General features: G+C 35.6%; 2 protein-coding genes across 3 annotated transcripts; both read left to right on the top strand.

Annotated features, from left to right (window-relative positions):
• Window positions 1-1,982: 1,982 nt before the first annotated feature.
• LOC109010170 (protein CELLULOSE SYNTHASE INTERACTIVE 1-like) lies at window positions 1,983-12,445 on the top strand. Of its 2 annotated transcripts, none has more exons than XM_018990910.2 (8): window positions 1,983-2,241; window positions 2,905-3,065; window positions 3,736-3,809; window positions 4,077-7,134; window positions 7,329-9,873; window positions 10,444-10,898; window positions 11,683-11,799; window positions 11,919-12,445. In XM_018990910.2, exons 3-8 carry the CDS (start codon window positions 3,799-3,801, stop codon window positions 12,075-12,077), a joined length of 6,345 nt encoding a protein of 2,114 aa, XP_018846455.2. In that variant the 5' UTR covers window positions 1,983-2,241; window positions 2,905-3,065; window positions 3,736-3,798; the 3' UTR covers window positions 12,078-12,445. The 2 variants fall into 2 exon arrangements, with proteins under 2 accessions (XP_018846455.2, XP_018846456.2); XM_018990911.2 differs by lacking the exon at window positions 1,983-2,241 and adding an exon at window positions 2,266-2,410.
• Window positions 12,446-16,904: 4,459 nt separating this feature from the next.
• On the top strand, window positions 16,905-21,537 carry LOC109016428 (aspartic proteinase-like protein 1). Its single transcript, XM_035694297.1, has 10 exons — window positions 16,905-17,457; window positions 17,614-17,752; window positions 18,449-18,690; window positions 18,809-19,036; window positions 19,204-19,342; window positions 19,417-19,487; window positions 19,621-19,720; window positions 20,557-20,617; window positions 20,711-20,782; window positions 21,028-21,537. The coding sequence occupies exons 1-10, from the start codon at window positions 17,150-17,152 to the stop codon at window positions 21,285-21,287; spliced, it is 1,620 nt and encodes a 539-aa protein (XP_035550190.1). The 5' UTR covers window positions 16,905-17,149; the 3' UTR covers window positions 21,288-21,537.
• Window positions 21,538-22,163: the final 626 nt, after the last annotated feature.

Here is a 22,163-nt window from a genome sequence, read left to right on the forward strand (position 1 = left end):
TATGTATTTTTTTAATTATTATAAATATTTAAAAAAAATAAAAAATTTATAATATTATTAAAAAATATTTTTTTAATCATTCGGTAAAAAAAAAAAAAATCACATTCAGGATATTTTTTAAATCCCTAATTCAGGATCCAAAGCATTTCTCTTCTAAGAAATAAGGCCTTGATTGTTTTGGAATATGTGATGAGATGAATTAAAATTAAAATTAAAAATTAAATAAAATAATATTAAAAAATATATTTTTGTTTTAAAATTTAAAAAATTAAATTGTTTAATTTATTTTATGTGAAATTTAAAAAATTATAATGATTAAATGATATGAGATAAGAATAATTGTGAAAACAAATTACCCTTCTCCTTTATTTTCGAATTGGGATTTTTTTTTTCTTTTGGAAAAAGAAATTATTTTTGGTTAATAAATACATGAATTGTATGCCCATCTTATTATGCATGAACTATTAGATTAATTTTTTTAAAATAACATATTTTAAAAGAGAAATTTTATGCATCTGTCACTATTTACTTTCACACCTCACACCTATATTTTTTTTATAGAGTATAGGGTGTGATAGTGAATAGTAATTGATGGATATAATCTTTTTTTAAAAAATAATAGAAAATATTATGTTACAGTGGAATAAAAATAAAATAAATATAATATATGGCATTTCCTTTAAGGAAACAAAGGAAGAATTAGGACCAAAAAGATGTTTAGGGCCTTTCGACAAGAGACTTGATTTTGATTCCTTACTTGTGCTTTACTCCTATTAAATATGAGTATTTTTCTTTTATGAGTACCATTAGATTTCTTGTTGAATAGCCAAATATGACTCTGCATAAAGCTATGGAGCATTTGATTGTAATGTATATGTTCAATTTGAGGTAAATTCTTTGGTGGTTTGGCCATTGATGATTTGCCTGTTGAATAATGTCTTGCCATGCTTGGGAGTTGGGAGTGTTTATTAATGTTATGTTATATTAACAATCCATCATGTAATATATTTTTCTTTTAAACCAAGAGAAAATATCATGAACTATACTATTTGTTATTTGTTAAAATTAAATCATTTTGAGTTCTTGTCCGATTCAAATGCTAAAGTCGATTGCGCTTGGTTTTCAAATTCAGTTGAACTCAGTTGAATTTAGTCTAACTTTAAAATGAGTCTAACATTCAAATATCTAACTTTTAAATTATTAAACTCATCTCAATTTAAAACCTTCTTACACATAAGACCCATAATCTTTTTCAACTTAAAACATCTTTATACGTGGGACTCATAATTTTTTTTAATTTTTCATAAAAGGTACTAAATTCATCTTATTATCCAAACACATTTTAAATTCAGTTTAGATGGACTCCACATAACTCTCTCTACTACTCAACTCATTACTATTTATAAAGAACTCAATTCAACTGAACTGAACTGAACTCAACATTCAAATACAGCCTTAAAACCACTACTAAATCCTAAAAAGGACAATATATTTCTCTATTTATTAAGGAAGAGGACTTGGATTTAACCCTTAACACGTGCCATATTTAGAGTTTTTGTTCACTTCTAAAAAGATTTGAAAAAAAATATAAAAGAAAAACATTCCGAGATCATAAGGTCCTTGTAAGATTAAATGCATGATTTTTAAATATCACCCAACTTTTTTGAGAATTTGAATACCATACTTTTATTTATCACCCAGATTTTTTTGTTGTGAAAGTGGCATTTGGCCTTAAGAACACTAACAATAAAATATTTTAAATCAGTATAAAAAGAAGATTACATAGTTTAGGAATCTTATTTAGACCAATTTCATGATTAATATATATATATATATATGTATATCATATAACCAATTCTAACTTGTTTATATTATAAAAAGAGAAGAATGATATCCAAAAAACAATTAAATAAAAAAACTTAAAAAAAAAAAAAAAAAAAAAGAGAAGGAAACTGTTTATCCAAAAGCCAGTGAAGCGGAAGCCAAGCAAGCCGTCAAGCTCTGGGTTTGCTTCATATTTGTCGGTGGTACTCTAATGGTGATTGGTGACGCTGTGATATCACCAGAAGCTACCCTCTCTCTCTCTCCTTCTCCCTCTCCCTCTCCCTCTCCCTGAGTTTCTTATAATAAACCAAGAAAGAGAAAAGGCACACAAGCTAATTACTCTCTCTCACTCTCACTCTCCCCTTCCCTTCTACCAAAACCGTAGATGCATCAAACAGCTTCCACTGCTCTCTGAAGGTCTGCTTCGCTGTCTCTCTGGCTCTCTGTGATATTTAGCCGTATGCATTGGTCAATATCCTAAATTGTGCGAAATCCGAGGTCTTTTTGTTGGATTACGCGAAAATCCGGCACCGGATTCATGCACTTTCTCGCTTTCTTGATTCTTCATTTACTGAGCAACAAAAAGGTCTCGGACTTCCATTCTCTAATACTCGATCTGCTTCATGCTTCTCCGAATTCAGTTAAATCTGATCAAGGCTCATAATTTACCTCCATTCCATTCCTTTTATACTCTGCATGCTTGCTGAGAAAACCGGGGGAAACCCAATGAATGCTAAACTCAAGTTTTTTGCGGTCTGCTTTCAGTTTATAACAATATCTCCTTAATTGTATAGCAGAGAAGAGCATAAAAGAAAATGCCACCGAGGTGGAGTAATTGATCTGTACTGTAGTAGCTAGCATGATTGAGGTTTGCAATTCAGTAATATTGACAATCTCTCTATTTTGTGAGCTCGGAAAGCTGTAGATGGCTTGGCTTACACACGTTATGATGTTCTGATGGCTTGAATCACATTGGCATTGGGATTTTTGGATTTCCGGTTTTTATTATAATCTGATCTGTGTTTTTCTTGATTGGTGTTAGAATTTTACATGTGGGGTTTTCTTTGGTTGTTTGGGCAGGAATCTTTTTTATATTCTGACTGGGTCTCAGGGGTAGATCTGTAGAAGGTGAGGTTTCTGGATTGATTTGCTTGAGAATCTTGGAGTAACAAAAGCTGGCGGCTGCGCTAGCTTGGAGGCTTGCTGCCAGCAATGGCGGCAGCCTTGCTGCTAACGATCTGGTACTTCTTCGATTCTTTTTATAATAATAAAAAAAACTATATTTTATTAATTCATTTTCATTTCTTGCATGCTTGCTATATGCGCGTTTTGAAACCAAATATGTGGGTTTTGTAGAAGATACGTGTGAACTGAATGTGTGAGTTCTCGTTGGCCGCCCACTGCACCATTTTAATTTTTTTGGGAGATTCTGATCAATATGTCCCGTCTATAATGGTCTTGGTTAAAGTTTCGGCGTCCAAAAGTTTATTTTTGGTAATTAACAAAATCTTAAAAGACTGGGAACAGAATTGCAACTGTTTTCTAGAATGCGGGATTTTTTTTCCCTGTTTGCTACTTAAAATGGGATTTATTTCCTTAATATAATAACGGCATGATCAAACCTGCATTTTTTCATTTTATTTTATAGGCTTAGCATGTGAACCCTTTAACTTGTTATGCTTGATCTGTTTTCATTGGAACTCAATTTTTCAATGGATTCTTATGTTCATTGGACCCCTTGAACATTCATGATTAAACCTGCCCTACGTATTGTCTCGAAGTCTCTGATACTATTGCCTCAAAGTCCTTCCATCGTTTTCATTAATTTTGGATGGTTTTCTGCTGTTACCGTCAATTGAATGCAATGAGATATGTCTACTATTGTTCTTCACTTTCATTTTATGATTGCAGGGAAGAAATGGTGATGCCAAATTTCAAGATTCGGAACCTTCTACTCCACATTCTGTTATAAAGATGGGTTCAAGGTCAGTTTAAGTGCTAGTTTTTACTATCTGTAGTAGCCAAGTAAGCATTTATTTTATTCTTGAAGTTCGCTTTTTTGGTGGAATTATTCTCTTATGCCCCCTATCACTGAGCCAATTTTGGGCTTAGATGCTATACTTTAGTAGAAAGGCTTGCCATTGCGGATTCACTTTCATTTTCCACAAAATTATGTTAGTGAAGAATGTTAACTCGTGATATTATATAGAATGATGATTCCAATCAAACTTGCATTCTTAAATCTCTTGCAGAGAGCGTAGCAGCATGGAGGATCCAGATGGGACCTTAGCAAGTGTTGCTCAAAGCATTGAGCAGCTCCGTCAGAGTTCCTCATCTGTACAAGAGAAAGAGTATTCATTAAGACAGTTGCTGGAACTTATTGATACACGTGAAAATGCTTTCAGTGCGGTTGGATCTCACTCTCAGGCAGTTCCGGTACTTGTTTCTCTTCTCCGGTCAGGGTCACTCGGAGTGAAGATACAGGCTGCAACTGTTTTAGGTTCACTCTGTAAGGAGAATGAGCTACGGGTAAAAGTCTTGCTGGGAGGATGCATTCCACCATTGCTTGGTCTGCTCAAGTCCAGCTCAGTAGATGGTCAGGTGGCAGCTGCAAAGACTATTTATGCTGTTTCTCAAGGTGGCGCCAAGGATCATGTTGGATCAAAAATTTTTTCAACTGAAGGAGTTGTTCCTGTGCTCTGGGAGCAGCTAGCCAAAGGGCACAAGACTGGAAATGTTGTTGATAGCTTATTGACTGGAGCGTTAAAGAACCTAGCCAGCAGCACTGAGGGATTCTGGACTGCAACAGTTCAAGCTGGAGGGGTGGATGTACTTGTGAAGTTGCTGACAACGGGACAGTCAAGCACTCAAGCAAATGTGTGTTTTCTTCTTGCGTGTATGATGATGGAGGATGCATCTGTTTGTTCTATAGTGTTGGCTGCAGAAGCTACAAAACAATTTCTCAACCTATTAGGACCTGGCAATGAAGCTTCTGTCAGAGCAGAAGCTGCAGGTGCTCTTAAATCTCTTTCAGCCCAAAGTAAAGAAGCAAGGCGGGAGATAGCTAATTCCACTGGTATTCCTGCTCTGATAAATGCTACTATAGCTCCTTCCAAAGAATTCATGCAGGGCGAGTACGCCCAAGCATTGCAGGAGAATGCCATGTGTGCTTTAGCAAGCATTTCTGGTGGTTTGTCATATGTCATCTCAAGCCTTGGTCAAAGTCTTGAATCATGCACTTCACCTGCTCAAGTTGCTGACACATTAGGAGCATTAGCTTCAGCTTTGATGATCTATGATAGTAAAGCAGAATCTATGAAGGCATCTGATCCTGTGGTTATTGAGCAGACTTTGCTTAAGCAGTTAAAACCCCAGTTACCTTTTCTAGTGCAGGAGCGAACAATAGAAGCCCTAGCCAGTTTGTATGGGAATGTCATACTCTCAAGTAAACTTGCAAATTCTGATGCAAAACGTTTGCTTGTTGGTTTGATAACAATGGCCACCAATGAAGTGCAGGATGAGCTTATGAAAGCTCTTCTCACACTTTGTAACAATGAAGGCAGTCTATGGCGTGCCCTGCGAGGCCGTGAGGGAGTCCAGCTATTAATTTCTCTTCTTGGGCTTTCATCAGAACAACAGCAAGAATGTGCAGTTGCATTACTTTGCCTTCTATCAACTGAAAATGATGAAAGTAAGTGGGCTATCACTGCTGCTGGTGGCATACCTCCACTTGTCCAAATTCTAGAGTCAGGGTCTGCAAAAGCCAAGGAAGATTCAGCATCAATCCTTAGGAACCTATGCAATCACAGTGAAGATATACGTGCTTGTGTTGAAAGTGCTGATGCTGTTCCTGCATTGTTATGGCTACTGAAGAATGGAAGCCATAATGGGAAGGAAATTGCTGCAAAGACTTTGAATCATTTAATCCACAAATCTGATACTGCAACTATCAGCCAGCTCACTGCATTACTGACCAGTGATCTACCTGAATCTAAAGTATATGTATTGGATGCCTTGAAAAGCATGCTCTCTGTGGTTCCCCTCAATGATATATTGCGCGAAGGTAGTGCTGCCAATGATGCAATGGAGACAATGATAAAAATCTTGAGCTCAACTAAGGAAGAGACTCAGGCTAAGTCTGCATCAGCTCTAGCTGGAATTTTTGAAACTAGGAAGGACCTGCGAGAAAGTAGCATAGCTGTTAAAACTCTATGGTCGGCCATGAAGCTGCTTAATGCTGAATCCGAAAGCATGCTTGTAGAGTCCTCGCGTTGTCTTGCTGCAATATTTCTTTCAATCAAAGAGAACCGGGATGTCGCAGCTGTTGCTAGAGATGCATTGTTTCCCTTAGTTGGGCTTGCTAACTCTTCCATTCTGGAAGTTGCTGAGCTGGCAACATGTGCTCTGGCAAATCTTATTTTAGATTGTGAAATATCAGAAAAAGCTGTTCCTGGAGAAATTATATTGCCTGCTACTAGGGTTTTGGGTGAAGGATCAGTTTCTGGAAAGACACATGCAGCAGCAGCAATTGCTCGTCTGCTTCATTCTCGCCAAATTGATTCTGCCTTAACTGACTGTGTGAATCGTGCTGGAACAGTTCTTGCATTAGTTTCTTTCCTAGAATCTGCTATTGGTGGATCTGTTGCCACATCCGAGGCTCTGGGTGCACTTGCGATTCTGTCCAGATCAAAGGGGGCTAGTGAGCGTATAAAACCCGCATGGGAAGTTTTAGCTGAATTCCCGAAAAGCATCACCCCAATAGTTTTATCTATCGCCAATTCAACACCGTTGTTGCAGGATAAAGCCATTGAAATATTGTCACGGCTTTGCCGGGATCAGCCTACTGTTTTAGGTGATACAGTTGCCTGTGCCTCTGGATGTGTATGCTCAATTGCTAGAAGGGTTATCGGTTCCACTAACCCAAATGTCAAAACTGGGGGTGCTGCACTTCTTATTTGTGCTGCTACAGTTAATCACCAAAGAGTGGTGGAAGATATTAATCAGTCACACTTGTGTTCAAATCTTATTCAGTCTCTTGTTGCAATGCTTAGTTCTGGACAATCTTCTTTTTTGGGAAATAAGGGTGATGATGTCAAGGAATCCATTAGCATTTACAGGCATGCTAAAGAAGAACCTGAGAATGACAAATCCAATTTGGGAACAACGGTCATATCTGATGAGAACCTAGCCATATGGCTTCTTTCTGTTCTTGCCTGTCATGATGAAAAGAGTAAAATTGTGATTATGGAGGCTGGAGCTATCGAAGTCCTCACTGATAGAATATCAGATTGCTTTTCTCAGTACATTCAGGTAACTGTCCTTATTCTTCTATTACAAAAAAATAAAATGATGCATCCAATTGGTGATAAGGCATCAATTATGTAGAACATTACTTTCTGTCCATCTGTTTAGTCATGCATGCAATGGTGAGATCTTGTAGTGTGGTTTATACACGGTTTTTTCCTCTTATTTAATGGTGGTTGCTCTCATGTTAATCTATGCAGATTGATTTTAAGGAAGATAGCAGCATCTGGGTTTGTGCTCTACTTTTAGCAATTTTATTTCAAAATAGAGAGATCATACGAGCACATGCAACCATGAAATGTATACCAGTACTTGCAAATTTGTTGAAATCAGAGGAGTCAGCAAACAGATATTTTGCTGCTCAAGCAGTTGCCAGTTTAGTGTGTAATGGTAGCAGAGGAACTCTTCTATCTGTCGCAAATTCTGGGGCTGCAGTTGGGCTTATTTCCTTACTTGGATGTGCTGATGTTGACATATATGATCTACTGCAGCTTTCAGAGGAGTTTGCTTTGGTGCCATATCCAGAACAAGTCTCTCTTGAGAGGTTGTTTAGAGTAGATGACATAAGGGTTGGTGCCACTTCCAGGAAAGCAATACCTGCCCTTGTCGATCTGCTTAAACCTATTCCAGATCGTCCTGGAGCACCATTTCTAGCACTTGGGCTCCTGACTCAGCTGGCGAAAGACTGTCCACCAAATAAGATTGTAATGGTAGAATCAGGAGCTTTGGAAGCACTGACCAAGTATCTTTCACTTGGTCCACAAGATGCAACTGAGGAGGCTGCTACTGATCTGTTAGGGATCCTATTCAGCAGTGCTGAAATACGTAGACACGAGTCTGCATTTGGTGCTGTCAGTCAACTTGTAGCAGTTTTACGTTTAGGTGGTAGGGGTGCAAGATATAGTGCTGCAAAAGCATTGGAAAGCCTCTTCTCTGCTGACCATATTAGGAATGCAGAAACTGCTCGACAAGCTGTTCAACCCTTGGTGGAGATTCTGAATACGGGTTTGGAGAGGGAGCAGCATGCTGCTATTGCTGCATTGGTTAGACTATTGAGTGAAAATCCATCAAGAGCCCTTGCTGTTGCAGATGTTGAAATGAATGCTGTGGATGTCCTTTGCAAGATCCTTTCATCAAATTGTTCAATGGAACTGAAAGGGGATGCTGCTGAATTGTGTGGCGTTCTTTTTGGAAATACAAGAATCAGGTCCACGATGGCTTCAGCACGCTGTGTTGAGCCTCTGGTTTCTCTCCTTGTGACAGAGTTCAGTCCCGCTCAGCAGTCAGTTGTCCATGCATTGGATAAACTTGTTGATGATGAGCAATTGGCAGAGCTAGTTGCTGCAAATGGTGCAGTTATTCCTCTTGTCGGCCTTCTATATGGTAGGAATCACATGCTTCACGAGGCTATTTCCAGAGCCCTTGTGAAGTTAGGGAAAGACAGGCCTGCTTGTAAGATGGAAATGGTGAAAGCTGGAATAATTGAAAGCGTTCTCAACATCCTCCATGATGCACCGGATTTTCTCTGTTCCGCCTTTGCTGAACTGCTGCGAATATTGACCAATAATGCTAGCATTGCTAAAGGACCATCTGCTGCAAAAGTCGTTGAGCTCCTTTTTCTGTTGCTGTCCAGGCCAGAGTTTGGGCCTGATGGGCAGCACAGTGTATTACAGGTTCTTGTCAATATTTTAGAGCATAAACAGTGTCGCGCTGAGTATACGCTGACCTCTCACCAAGCTATAGAGCCACTTGTCCCTTTACTTGATTCTCCAGCTTCGGCAGTGCAACAGTTGGCGGCTGAGCTTCTATCCCATCTACTCTCGGAGGAACGACTTCAGAAGGATTCGGTGACACAACAAGTAATTGGTCCCCTTATACGAGTTCTTGGTTCCGGTATACACATACTGCAGCAGAGAGCTGTGAAGGCTCTTGTAAGTCTGGCAGTGACATGGCCAAATGAGATTGCAAAAGAGGGTGGTGTCAATGAACTTTCTAAAGTGATATTGCAAGCTGATCCTTCGCTTCCTCATGCTTTGTGGGAATCTGCTTCTTCTGTTTTGGCAAGTATTCTGCAATTTAGTTCTGACTTTTATTTGGAAGTGCCTGTTGCTGTGTTGGTCAGGTTGCTTCATTCTGGGTCAGAGAGCACAGTAATCGGTGCATTGAATGCTCTTCTTGTGTTGGAAAGTGATGATGCAACCAGTGCTGAAGCAATGGCTGAAAGTGGTGCCATAGAGGCACTTTTGGAACTTTTGAGGTGTCATCAGAGTGAGGAAACCGCTGCAAGGCTGTTGGAAGTACTGTTGAACAATGTGAAGATCAGAGAAACAAAAGCTACTAAATCTGCCATTTTACCATTGTCCCAGTATCTCTTGGATCCACAAACCCAAGCTCAGCAAGCAAGGTTACTGGCAACTTTGGCCCTTGGTGATCTATTTCAGAATGAGAGTCTTGCTCGAAGCTCCGATGCTGTTTCAGCTTGCCGTGCTCTTGTTAATGTACTTGAAGAACAACCCACAGAGGAAATGAAAGTTGTAGCTATATGTGCATTGCAAAACCTTGTGATGTACAGTCGGTCAAATAAAAGAGCAGTTGCCGAGGCTGGTGGAGTACAGGTTGTATTAGATCTTATTGGTTCGAGTGATCCGGATACGTCCATACAGGCAGCAATGTTTGTTAAACTTCTCTTCTCTAATCATACCATTCAAGAATACGCTTCTAGTGAAACAGTGAGAGCTATAACTGGTAAGTTCTCTTTATTCTTGTTGCAGAATTAGGTGTGCTTTTGTTTTGTTTTTTGTTTTTCGTTTTTGTCAGGGCAACAGGAGTTGGGGTTATGGGTACTTTCTATGGAAACATTTACATTGATTATGTTTTCGTACAATATACAAAATAAAATATAATCTACTTTTCTAATGGTTTTAGTCAAGAGGAGTAGCACCTGAACAAATGCACACGTGCTTGCAGTTGTTTGTTTTTTCTTTTTTGTTTTTTTGTGGTGGAATATGCAAAGAAAATTTTGTTACTTTCCAAACAGTTGCTTTCAAGTTGACTAGCACTTGAATAAGAATGTTTGGCCAGTAGGTTATTAGTGTTAACCCCATGACCCATTCTGTGAAATATGGCGAGTATTTGTCCTTCTATAAGCTTACAATGTGCTAATTCTTTCTTCGATTTGGTTTAAAAAGTTGCTTGTACCAGTTGTTGCGGCATTTCTTTACTGGAAGGCTGTCATGCAAGCAGATTTTTTTTCCTGCTTTCCTTCCTTTTGTTATGGATTGGCTGATATGATTATCCTGGCCTTGTGTCTTGCAGCTGCTATTGAAAAGGATTTGTGGGCCACTGGAACTGTGAATGAGGAGTATCTGAAATCTCTAAATGCTCTCTTCAGCAACTTCCCACGCTTGAGAGCCACTGAGCCTGCAACACTTAGCATTCCCCATCTGATTACATCCCTCAAAACTGGGTCAGAGGCAACTCAAGAAGCTGCTTTGGACGCACTTTTTCTTCTTAGGCAAGCTTGGTCAGCGTGCCCGGCCGAAGTTTCTAGAGCCCAGTCAATAGCCGCAGCAGATGCAATCCCATTGCTGCAATACCTAATCCAGTCTGGCCCTCCTCGGTTTCAGGAGAAGGCGGAATTTCTATTGCAGTGTTTGCCGGGGACATTGGTTGTGATAATCAAGCGTGGTAACAATATGAAACAGTCAGTGGGGAACCCAAGTGTTTATTGTAAGCTTACACTTGGCAACAGTCCTCCCAGGCAAACCAAGGTAATACGATTTTTATATACATTCAGGTTTTTTTTTAGGTTCCACATTTTTTGGTCTGAGAACATTCTTCTCTTAAATACATTACTCATCTATGCCGTAGAAATGAAGCTAATTCCCTAACTGAAAGCTATTATTGGTTCCTTGTTGGCTAATAATGCAAAAAAGTTCTGAAATTGCACGTTCAGACCTGGTATCTCAAGGGAAGGCTAATTTATCTTCAGTTTTTCTAGTCCTGGTCAATAAAAAGAGGAAGTCCGCGTACTCTTTGTACTGACTACCTGTCTAAATACCCACTGACTGACTTGTCATGTTACTGAGTTCCTAGAAATGAGCAAGTTTTATATATGAAGTTTTCTGTTTCTCATTTTTGGATTTCAAATTGTGAGATTCCTATATTGAGTGTAAAAGGGGATTGAGGTTTGTGAAATTGAGGGAGCCATCTGATTAAAGTGTTGTTTTTCCATCTTTGTACATTTTATTATCATCTATGCATGGACATAGGCCAAAGGCCAAAAAAGATAATTGCTTTGGGCTTCCTTTGTTTTTTTATTCATGTTTGCACTGACAATCTTGGGCTGTGCGGAGCAGTTTGTAGCATTCCTCACAACGTTGCACTGAGAAAAGCTGTATTTCATGAGATTCCTTTTAATCATTAGGTCACTCTTACAGTTAGGTCACAAGTTACTTTCCCTTTTTCTTTTCCTTTTCGTCTCCCTTGAGTAATTTGTGGCTGCTTTTATCAGTTTATCGCCAATGCAACTTCTCATTAATGTAAACTTATCAGGTGGTTTCCACTGGTCCAAGTCCGGAGTGGGACGAGAGCTTTGCATGGACCTTTGAAAGCCCTCCAAAGGGCCAAAAGCTTCATATTTCTTGCAAGAACAAGAGCAAAATGGGGAAGGTATATGAAAAGAGAAAGCAAACCCCAGAATAAATGTGGAGACAATATTCTCTCCTATTAGTCTTGATTTTCAATTAAATTGCATCTTAACCAGTTCTCTCTTGATCATCTGATGGCAGAACTCATTTGGAAAAGTGACAATCCAGATTGATCGGGTGGTAATGCTGGGTGCAGTTGCTGGTGAGTACACTCTGTTACCAGAAAGCAAAAGTGGTCCCTCACGAAATTTAGAAATAGAATTCCAGTGGTCTAATACGATAGACCCAATAGAGAAGTAATTAGTGATCTACTGCCAATTGAATTGCAGGGCAAACATGTTAAAAAGAGATTTTATGCACAAAAAAAAAAAGTCCCTTGTTTTGGTTATTTATCATGTCAGTGTATATAGTTCACCCCGAGATTTTGAGTTTTGGTCAATAGTCTTAAGTGTAGTTATTTTTCAATGTTTTCTTTCTCATCCTGATCTTACATTTTCTGAGATGGGCGTTATGGGCAGAAGGATTAAGGTTTCCTGGTACTTTCAGTGTTGTTTGTTGTCAATTTTCAGAGGATTAAGGTTCTGGGTTTGGTTTTGTACATCTCATTCGTTGTTTGTGTTGAATTTAATCATTTGTTTGTAAAATAAATAGCAGTGTATTATGATTTATTGTCAAATCTGTCAAACCAGGTTGAAATGTTTTGTAAGCCGTAGCTTTTCTTCCTTGCACTCCTCGGTAGGCCCTATGATCCACACTGTACGGACTTACGTTTTCTTGCAAAAGATCTCTAAAGAGATTCTTAAAAATGCCAAAACCAAGAATAGACCACCGACCAAAAACAATAATTTCATTTTGTCAATGGAGCAAATGCAATCACTATAGACTTGTCAAAAACAAAAAAAATGTGATCTAGGAAGAGTATAGTTACTTAGGGCATTAGCAGTGGGCTTAACAAAATTTGATCAAAATTTAATTAGAAAATTTACTTTTATAAATTTAGTTAGTTACTTTTTAACAACACTAAATAACATATTCTTTAAATATATCACTATTCTATTAAAATATTAATTTTGACCTTTTTATTTATTTTAATTAGTACACATTAATTTTCTAACATTGATATTAGATTTTAAAAGAAAAATGGGTATCAACTAATCACAATATTGTAGAATTAGAACTTAAAGCACTCCAGCAAGATAATGTTTTTGAGATGAAGATGAATTTTTTAGAATTGTGAGCTCGTGTGAAATGAGCAGCACGTGGGGGGGAGTTTTTTATGCCAAACTAATATTTGGCCAACAATTTGGGATCAACAGATTAGGCTAGTAAAAATTATCAAAGTTAAAAATATTGTAATTTTTTTGAGTTCACTATAGTGAGTTTTTATGCATTCCCACAGTAGTAATTAAGATTAACATAATAGAAATAAGTGAATCGATCAAGTAACTAAACTCTAAAGAAAAGTCATTATTAATATTTGATGGTCCAAGACCATACATATTGATAGATACTTTGATATACGTAGGTTCGCCACTAATTGATGGTCCAAGACCATACATATTGATAGGTATAACTGTTATTTATTTGCTAAATAGACAGATTGGCTAAAAAAATATAACTATACTTAACAATAAAACATTAGGAAAAGCCTACATGTGGTGAAGATTTTTTGTTGCCTTTGGAAAAAGGAGAAGTCACACCCCTATTAACATAGTTAAACTTTGATCAAAATATAACTTTATTGAGTCCACTACTAGTATTCTTACATGTCAATTTCTATCATTTGAAAAATGATTTGTATAATTTTAAGATGTGTAAGTATCGTATAATCTCTTTAAAAAAAAAAAAATATGATCGGCGTGAGACTTATATAAAAAATTTATTTGATAAATAATTTGAAAAAATTTTATAATATGTAAATATCATGCAATCCTTTTAAAAAAATATGAATTTCACAAAAGACTTGCATATGCATTAAAGAAAAAAAAAATTCACTCACGTGATTTCTTAAAATGATATTAAATCTAAACACAGAAAAAAGGAAGATTAATATAATATCGCTGTCGAAAATATCCAACCATGGATCTTTCTGTTTAGTTTATAAGCTGATGAAGAATTTTAAAAAACAAAAGTCCACCGAAATGTAAATATAATATTCATTCATAAATCAATCCTTTATTTATTTATTTATGGGTCTGTATCTATCTATCTATCTATCTATCTATCTAATCTAATCTGTCCTACTGACATTCTCCTTTTGCCTGCCAAGAAATATTTACATTCATTATTCTCCTTTTTGTCATATTATCTTCTTATCTCTTTTATTTATTCTTAAATATAAAACAAATTAATTACTCCTGACAATGGCAACGATACGTGGAGATCTGATACATGCAGCTTCCCCTTTCCTTATCCTTTGCTGTTTTTGGGTTGGATAAGAGGAAAGGGGTGCCGGTGGTGATATTCTTATGAGAAAAAAAAAAAAAAAAAAAAATTAGGTTTAGGGATGGTTTGAATTTATAGATGAATTGAGATAAATTGAAATAGTTTGTAAATAGTAAAATAAAAATTAAATTATTTATTATATTTTGTATGAGAATTTAGAAAAGTTATTTTTAAATTTAAAAAATTTGAATTGTTTATTATATTTTGTATGAGAATTTAAAAAAATTGTAATGATAAGATGAGATGAATTGAGATAAGTTTAGGTAGATTTGAATGCAAACAAGGCCCTTTTTTTATTTAATGATTAATAAAGTGTTATTTAATAATATTATGAATTTTTTTTAAATATTTAAAAATGTTAAAAAATAATATGAAAAAAATTAAAATAGACTAATAGGAGTTCATCGGTGTGTGTAGATCCACCCTTTGGGAAATGCTTATCGATATCACTGATAGTGGCCACCGATTTATTTTTTTTTTATTTTTTTATTTAATAGTTAAGCAAGTGTTTTTTTTAATAAATTTCTAATTTTTTTTAAATTTTTAATGAGTTTAAAAAAATAAAAAAAAAAAAGATAAAAAAATTTACCTATTAGATGTCACTCTCGGTGGCCTTCCGTCGTGAGAGTATCGCCACCCAATTCTTTTTATCATAAGCATTGCTATTCATAAGCCCATACACCACATATCAAAATTTTTTTAAAGTTTTTTTTGGTTTTATTATTCTTAAAATAATTAAATTATTCTACTCATAATCTATATACCACACATTTGGTAAGAGAATAAAATTAAAAAAAATTATAAAAAAGTTGGTGTGTGGTGTATGAGGCTTAGGAATAGAATTTTTCTTTTATCATTGTCTACTTTCAATATTCTTTTTTGATGAAGGGGAATGGTAAGCTTTTTGTTGTGAATGATATTAAAGTATTAAATATTATGAGGTCTTTATATTATATCTATATTTTAATAATACAAAAAATTTGGAAAAATAATTTAAGATATTTCAATCTTAATAAATATATAAAAAAAACATTTAGGAAGTGCATCCTAGGTATAAAAACATTTAATATTATAGGTATAAAAAAACATATAAAACCCATCTTTAATTTCAAGCATGAACAAAAAAGTGTATAAAAGAAAGAGTAATGTTAGATACAATTATATGATGTGTAAGTCTCGTACAAATATCAAATTTAACTATTTTTTTTAAATAAAATTATACAAAATTTATATATTCTATAACTGTAAATATTATTTTTTATAAAGAATATTCATTCTAATTTCTAACCAAATCCCACATTTAAACTATAAGAGCTTTGGTCAATGTCTTCAAAAGTGATTTTTGAATTTGTCAAACTATACTTAACAACATATTAAGAACACTCATTGCTTTTATCTTCCATCATATTGCATCATTCTAAAACAGCATGTACGTAAATGTAAAGACAAGTGATCAGTAAGAATTCTTATTAAAGTAGAATTCTTAAATTCTTTCTATGTTACTGTTTCGAAACTCAAGTTCGAATATACTCGAATTAATATTGAAAGTTATTATCATTCTTTTGTAGTGATATTATTAACAAATCATTCCAACAATTATTAATTTAAAACAATAACTTTAAGAATTGAAGATAATATGATATTGACATAATAAAATAAAATAAGAGTAAGAAGTGGAGTAGTAAAAAATATCATATTATCTTCAAAAGATAATATGATATTACATCTTAAAAAATATAGCAAGAAAAAAAAAAAGGTAATGATATAGACACAATTTTTATGATTTTTATAATTTTATTTTAAATTGAACACATTTATAAGAAATGATTATAATCTTATATAATTATTTAATAAAAAATTTATTTATTTATTTATATTATAATTATAAGATAATTATATATAAATAAGGAGGTATATATAATATTATAGAGAAATAATTTATACAAATCTCAAATAGACAAGTCACATACAAGCTCTTGTAAAAAAATGGACACCATCCTAAAAAGTGTAAAAAAAACTATTCTTTATTAGTGTGACTCATTTTTTAACAAAAGATTTGTATGATACTTGTCTATTTGGAGCTTGTGTTTAGCATTACTCATTTTTATAATTTTTTTTGAATTTATTCTTTTTAAAATAATTTAATTTTTCTATTCATTATTTATATATTAAATATTTAATAAAAAAAAATAATAAAAATTAAAAAATATATCGTGTGTGAAAGTTGCATAAATAGTAACAAATTGTATAAATTTTTTCTTATATATATATTGAGTGACAGTCTCATTTTATTAGTATTTTCTTTTTTAATCTGAATTTTATATTTTAAATTTTAAAAATTTTACTGTTTATTTAATCGACTTTAAAAATTTTACTGTTTAGAGCACAGATATATAGACAGCATTTTCTTAAAGAAATATATATTTATTATGTTTATTTGAATAGTTATAAAAAATGTTAAAAATAATAATAATATTTTTAAAAAATATTCTTAATTTACATTAAAAAAAAAAAAAAGTAGTAGAAAAAGCAAGGGTCCGGCGTGTCGAGACAAAACGTCCCCTCTCCAATCAAAGCACACTGTACAAACTGACACGTAAAGTTCGCGGGGACCACTTACGTGGCGCGTCTGCGCAGCATAATCATTCCATACTCTCTCTATTTTCGTCTTTTTTCTCGTTTAATTTTCTTACTTAAAACCACTGTAATGATTCAATCAGCCTGCATTGCTCCTTTACGCTCACCTCACAAACACTTCGGTGTGCTCACTCCGCAATCCCTCCCTCGTCTTCCTTCCCTTCGCTTTCTTCCTGTTTCAACACAATCTTCTTCTCCCTAACACTAGATCTCAAGCTCCGTTTCCTTTTTTCTTTTATCCGTTTTAGATTCTGTTTGTTGTGATCCTCGTGCTCCGGGTTGGAGTAGAGATGGGGGCTCGGCGTTTGATGTTTTTCATTTTGACGGCGTGGCTGATGGTTCAGAATGGCAGTGCGGCGGTGCCGTTGTCGTCGAGGCTTGTTCACTGGTTCTCGGACGAAGTGAGGGCGTTTAGGATTTCGAGAAACGGTAGTGCGGCTAGCTCTTCGTGGCCGGAGCGGAAGGGGAGCGTTAAGTACTATCAGATGCTGCTGAGCAGTGACTTCCGGAGGCATAACATGAAGCTCGGAGCTCAAAAACAGTTGCTCTTTCCTTCCCGAGGGAGCAATACGATGTCGTTCGGCAATGACTTCGGATGGTTCGCTTTTTCTCCCCACTTTTTAAATGCCTTGTTTGACTCTATTGGTCTATACTGGCATATATTTTTATGACAAATGTCAGAATTTTTCAAACAAGATTAGAAACACGACAGTAAAATTTCCCTACATTGAATTCCGGTTTTCCATTTTTTTAGGTTACATTACATGTGGATTGATATTGGGACACCGAATATTTCGTTTCTTGTTGCATTGGATGCTGGGAGTGATCTACTTTGGGTTCCATGCGATTGCGTACAATGTGCTCCCCTAACTGCCGGTTACTACAGTAGTTTGGTATGCCAACTTTATTTTGCTTACTTTGATGAACATTTTGTTTTTACTTTTGGTCTAGACCATAATAGCCAATGGTCAATGCAAGTTATAGAACTTTTACTGATGCCAGCCTTAAGGGTTTGAGGATTAACTGCTGCAAATTGAGAGTGCCTGGAATTGTGTAATGCAACTCTTTATATTAGATTTTATAATTACACTGATTGATACGTCAGTGACTTACAGATTCAACCGAAAAATCACTTTAAGTATGATACATGACCAACCGTGGATGATAAAATTAAGAACATTTCGCATATATGTGAAAAAAATGGAAAGAGAATTACATTGATGGTATTCTAAGGATTCGTATAATAAGTCTCGTATCTATTCCTGTTGTCTGGGTTAACTATGGCACCATTCATGATATGGCTCTTTTTGGAAGATCATACCATCTCCTTAATATGTGGATGTTAAATCAATAAAGATGAAGAATTTCGGACACACTAGAGTTAATAGATCAGAAAAGTGACTATGTACGAATGTTGATGGCTGGTCTCATGATTTCTGGTCATTAGAGAGAGTGAGAGGTTGGGTGGCCACCTAAAACACTCGGGGCTTATATGTTTCGGTTGAGTAGGGCAGCCCTACTGTTTTAGCCCGTATTTCCAATAATTGATTGGCAGGGGCTCCCTCCTATATGGGGCATCTATTATGCAGGATAGAGATCTGAATGAGTACAATCCATCTAGTTCAAGCACCAGCAAGCATCTATCTTGCAGCCATCGGTTATGTGAATCAGGTCCAAACTGCAAAAGTCCCGAGCAGCCATGCCCTTACACTATAGATTACTACACAGAAAACACATCAAGTTCTGGGTTGCTAGTTGAGGACGTGTTGCATCTTGCATCTGGAGGTGCAAATGTGTCAAAAACTTTCGTTCAGGCTCCAGTCATTATAGGGTGTGCTTTATTTACCATTCCCTGCTACAAATTTTACAACTCTTTGTTCCATTCACTTGAGTTTTTGCTGGTTGCCTGAGTAAGGATTAATCCTTGCCATCTATTCTTCTGAAAACAGATGTGGTATGAAACAAAGTGGTGGTTACTTGGATGGTGTGGCTCCGGATGGTCTCATGGGTCTCGGATTTGGAGAGATTGCAGTTCCAAGTATTCTTGCTAAAGCAGGATTGGTCCAGAACTCTTTCTCAATATGCTTCAATGAGGATGATTCTGGGAGAATTTTTTTTGGGGACTTAGGACCAGCCATCCAACAGTCTACTTCGTTCTTGCCGTTAGATGGAATATAGTACAGCCTCTAGCTTTCAAATATTTTCATATTTTGTACAGTGACAGTTAATATATATATTTTTTGATAATTAAATGAGAGTTAATATTGATGTCTTCTTGAATCTTTATACACATATTCTGACTTCTTGGTATTGATAATCATGATCAACTCACGTTTTCATTCAGTAAAACCTACATTATTCGGGTGGAGGCTTCTTGTATTGGAAACGCATGTCTTGAGCAGACAAGCTTCAGGGCACTGATTGATAGTGGGTCATCATTTACGTTTCTTCCAGATGAGGTGTATGAAAAAGTTGCAAAGGAGGTAATTTATTGTTGTTTTGAACAATTTCGTGTATCATCATTATCAAGGTCTAATGTGGCTTTCAATTATCATAGTTTGACAGACATGTCAATGCTACAAGGTCTAGCTATGAAGGATTTCCTTGGAAGTATTGCTATAAGGCCAGGTGAATTTGCTTGACATAAAGAGTTCAAAAGCTGCTATCCTCTCTCTCTCTCTCTCACCCACCCAATATGTATTATGTGTATACCATGTTATCTGTGTCACGCTGATGATCAGGTGGTTTTTTTATAATTCAGTTCACAGGAGTTGCCCAAGGTTCCCTCCGTGACACTTGTTTTCCCATCAAACAACAGCTTTGTGGTCCATAACCCTGTTTTCATTATCTATGGCAATCAGGTGAGTACAAATTTTCTGAGAATTTTTAACAACTGGGTATGATATTCCCCTTCTTCCCAACCCAGTTTTCCCTTGAAGTAAGAATAACTGAGTTATGGGGTTAAAGTGATTGGATAAGAAGTCAGAACTTTGAATGAAGCAAAGTTAGTTTTTAAGCTTTAGGTTGCTGTCAAAATTGCATCTAAAATTAGCACCAGCAGACAGAGAAAAAAGGTTTGATGAATGGCTTCAGAAGTAAATTTTTCATAGTCTAACAACCCTGAACAAGGATAGCCGAGGTAATGATAGCAAAGTTGTGGTGCTCCTTTATGAAAGATTATCATACTAATCTTGGGGCAGATTGACCATTATACCATATTACTAGTGGCAACCATGCCCTAAGTTCAAGCTACCTTGAAAAAGAAATATCATGCTTATCTGGACTAGACACCTGTGTTGAGTGCTATATCACCAACTCCAAGGCAAGCCCATAGCCCTTTTATTCTCCGTTTTTTTTTTAAGAAATGATTTTATTGTGCCGAGATAATTACCAACAAGTAATTATTAGATTGATAGATAATGTAACTAGGCCGCTTTTGATAATATGACTGGTTGATTTGATTTTCAACAGCTTTTGTCCATTTATTTTGGTAATTTATGTAGTGAATCATCTGCATTGTTGTCTCGAATTGAGACTATCATCTCTATGGTTACTGACTTTGAAAGAGGCGTATTGGACCATTTAACAACTTTTATGTAAATTGTTGAATTATATTTTCTATGTTGCTTAGAAGGTAGTAATTGTCTCGATCGGGATTCATGGTGGGGGATCTAAAATTGTGGCCGTTTTGTTGCAGGGAGTTGTTGGCTTTTGTTTAGCCATACAGCCAGCAGGTGGAGATATTGGAACAATTGGACGTAAGTATGCAACATTATCTAGTTGAGAAATCCCAAGTACACAAATTTCTCTTATCTTCATTATAAAACTTAAAAAAGAATATCGTAATGCAGAGAACTTCATGACAGGATACCGAATAGTGTTTGATAGGGAAAATTTGAAGTTGGCCTGGTCACGCTCAAATTGTGAGTTTTTGCTACCTCCACTCTAATTTTAAATACTTGTTCCAGTCTTCCCAAGTTGATGACCTTTATGCAATGTGAGGAAACCAGCCATTTCAAATATAATTGAGATGCCAACAGCTACTTGTGCATAAACATTTTTTTTTTGTTTTATATCTTTTATAAGATGTGCTGAATGGCTAAATTGATTAAACAGACGTAATTGCAATTCGTCTGGTTGATGAGAACTAACCAATGTGCATGTGTAGGTCAGGATCTCAGTGATGGTAAACGAATGCCGCTTACTTCTCGAAATGGCACACCATCGAATCCATTGCCGACAAATGCTCAGCAGAGCACCCCTGGTCGTGCAGTTCCTCCTGCTGTTGCTGGAAGAGCTCCATCCAAACCATCAGCTGCCTCAAGTCGGCTCGATTTCTGTAGGTCCTGTTTGTTAATATCACTGCCGGTGCTGCTTCTATTTCTCAATATTATTTCAGACTTTAAAGCGGATACTGGCATCATCTAATAGATATTTAATTAGTTTAGGTAGCCTTGCATGTAAATCCCGGGTTGCTCTTGTTGTTTTTGTTTTTTGTTTTTCCTGTCTTTTTCTTTCTTTTTTCACGTGGTCCATTTTTTTCCTTCTCTCTTCTCAAATATGTAATATGTCGCTGTCTTGCTGTGTCATCCAATGCCAGCAATTTTTACCTTGTGGGTCATTGGATTAGTTGGGGGCTTATGGGACACATCTTTTATAGTTCTCTTCATCTTGCATTCTTTCTCTGTCTTTCTTTCTTCTTCTTCTTCATCTTTCTTTTGTCGTTGTATTATGTTGTATTTATCCAAGCGCAAATTTCTTATTATGGAGATCCTTATTTGATTACATAAACCATTGCAACTCATCTTATTTAATTTCATCTAATTATTATAACTTTTTTAAACTCACACAAAATAAAATAAATAATTCAATTTTTTTAAATCTTAAAATATAAATTATGTTAAAAAATTATATTTTAATAATATTTTATTTAACTTTTGTCTCATCTCTTTGTATAATTGGACGAGATTTTAGTTGTCAAACTTTACCCATTACTCTGCTTGTGCAATCATTTCACAAACTCTTGGATGATTGCTCTATACCAAGTCACCAACAGAATATTGAAGAGGTTTTGACCTTTTGCAGATCGATTTTGCACATTTTAACATGAAAATTAGTACGAAGAGAAAATACATTCCTGCAAGTGTTCAATATATGCGTCCTAATCAAAAAAGAGAAGGAAAGATTTGAAAACTTTAATTGACCAAATGATATAATACTATGACGTTGAGGGTGGGAACCTTGCTTGCTACTTGTGATAATCAAAGGATATATATATATTTTGAAAACTTTAATTGACCAAAT

Source organism: Juglans regia, chromosome 10 (genome assembly GCF_001411555.2).
Source record: "Juglans regia cultivar Chandler chromosome 10, Walnut 2.0, whole genome shotgun sequence".
In the NCBI taxonomy this organism is placed as follows: Eukaryota; Viridiplantae; Streptophyta; class Magnoliopsida; order Fagales; family Juglandaceae; genus Juglans; species Juglans regia.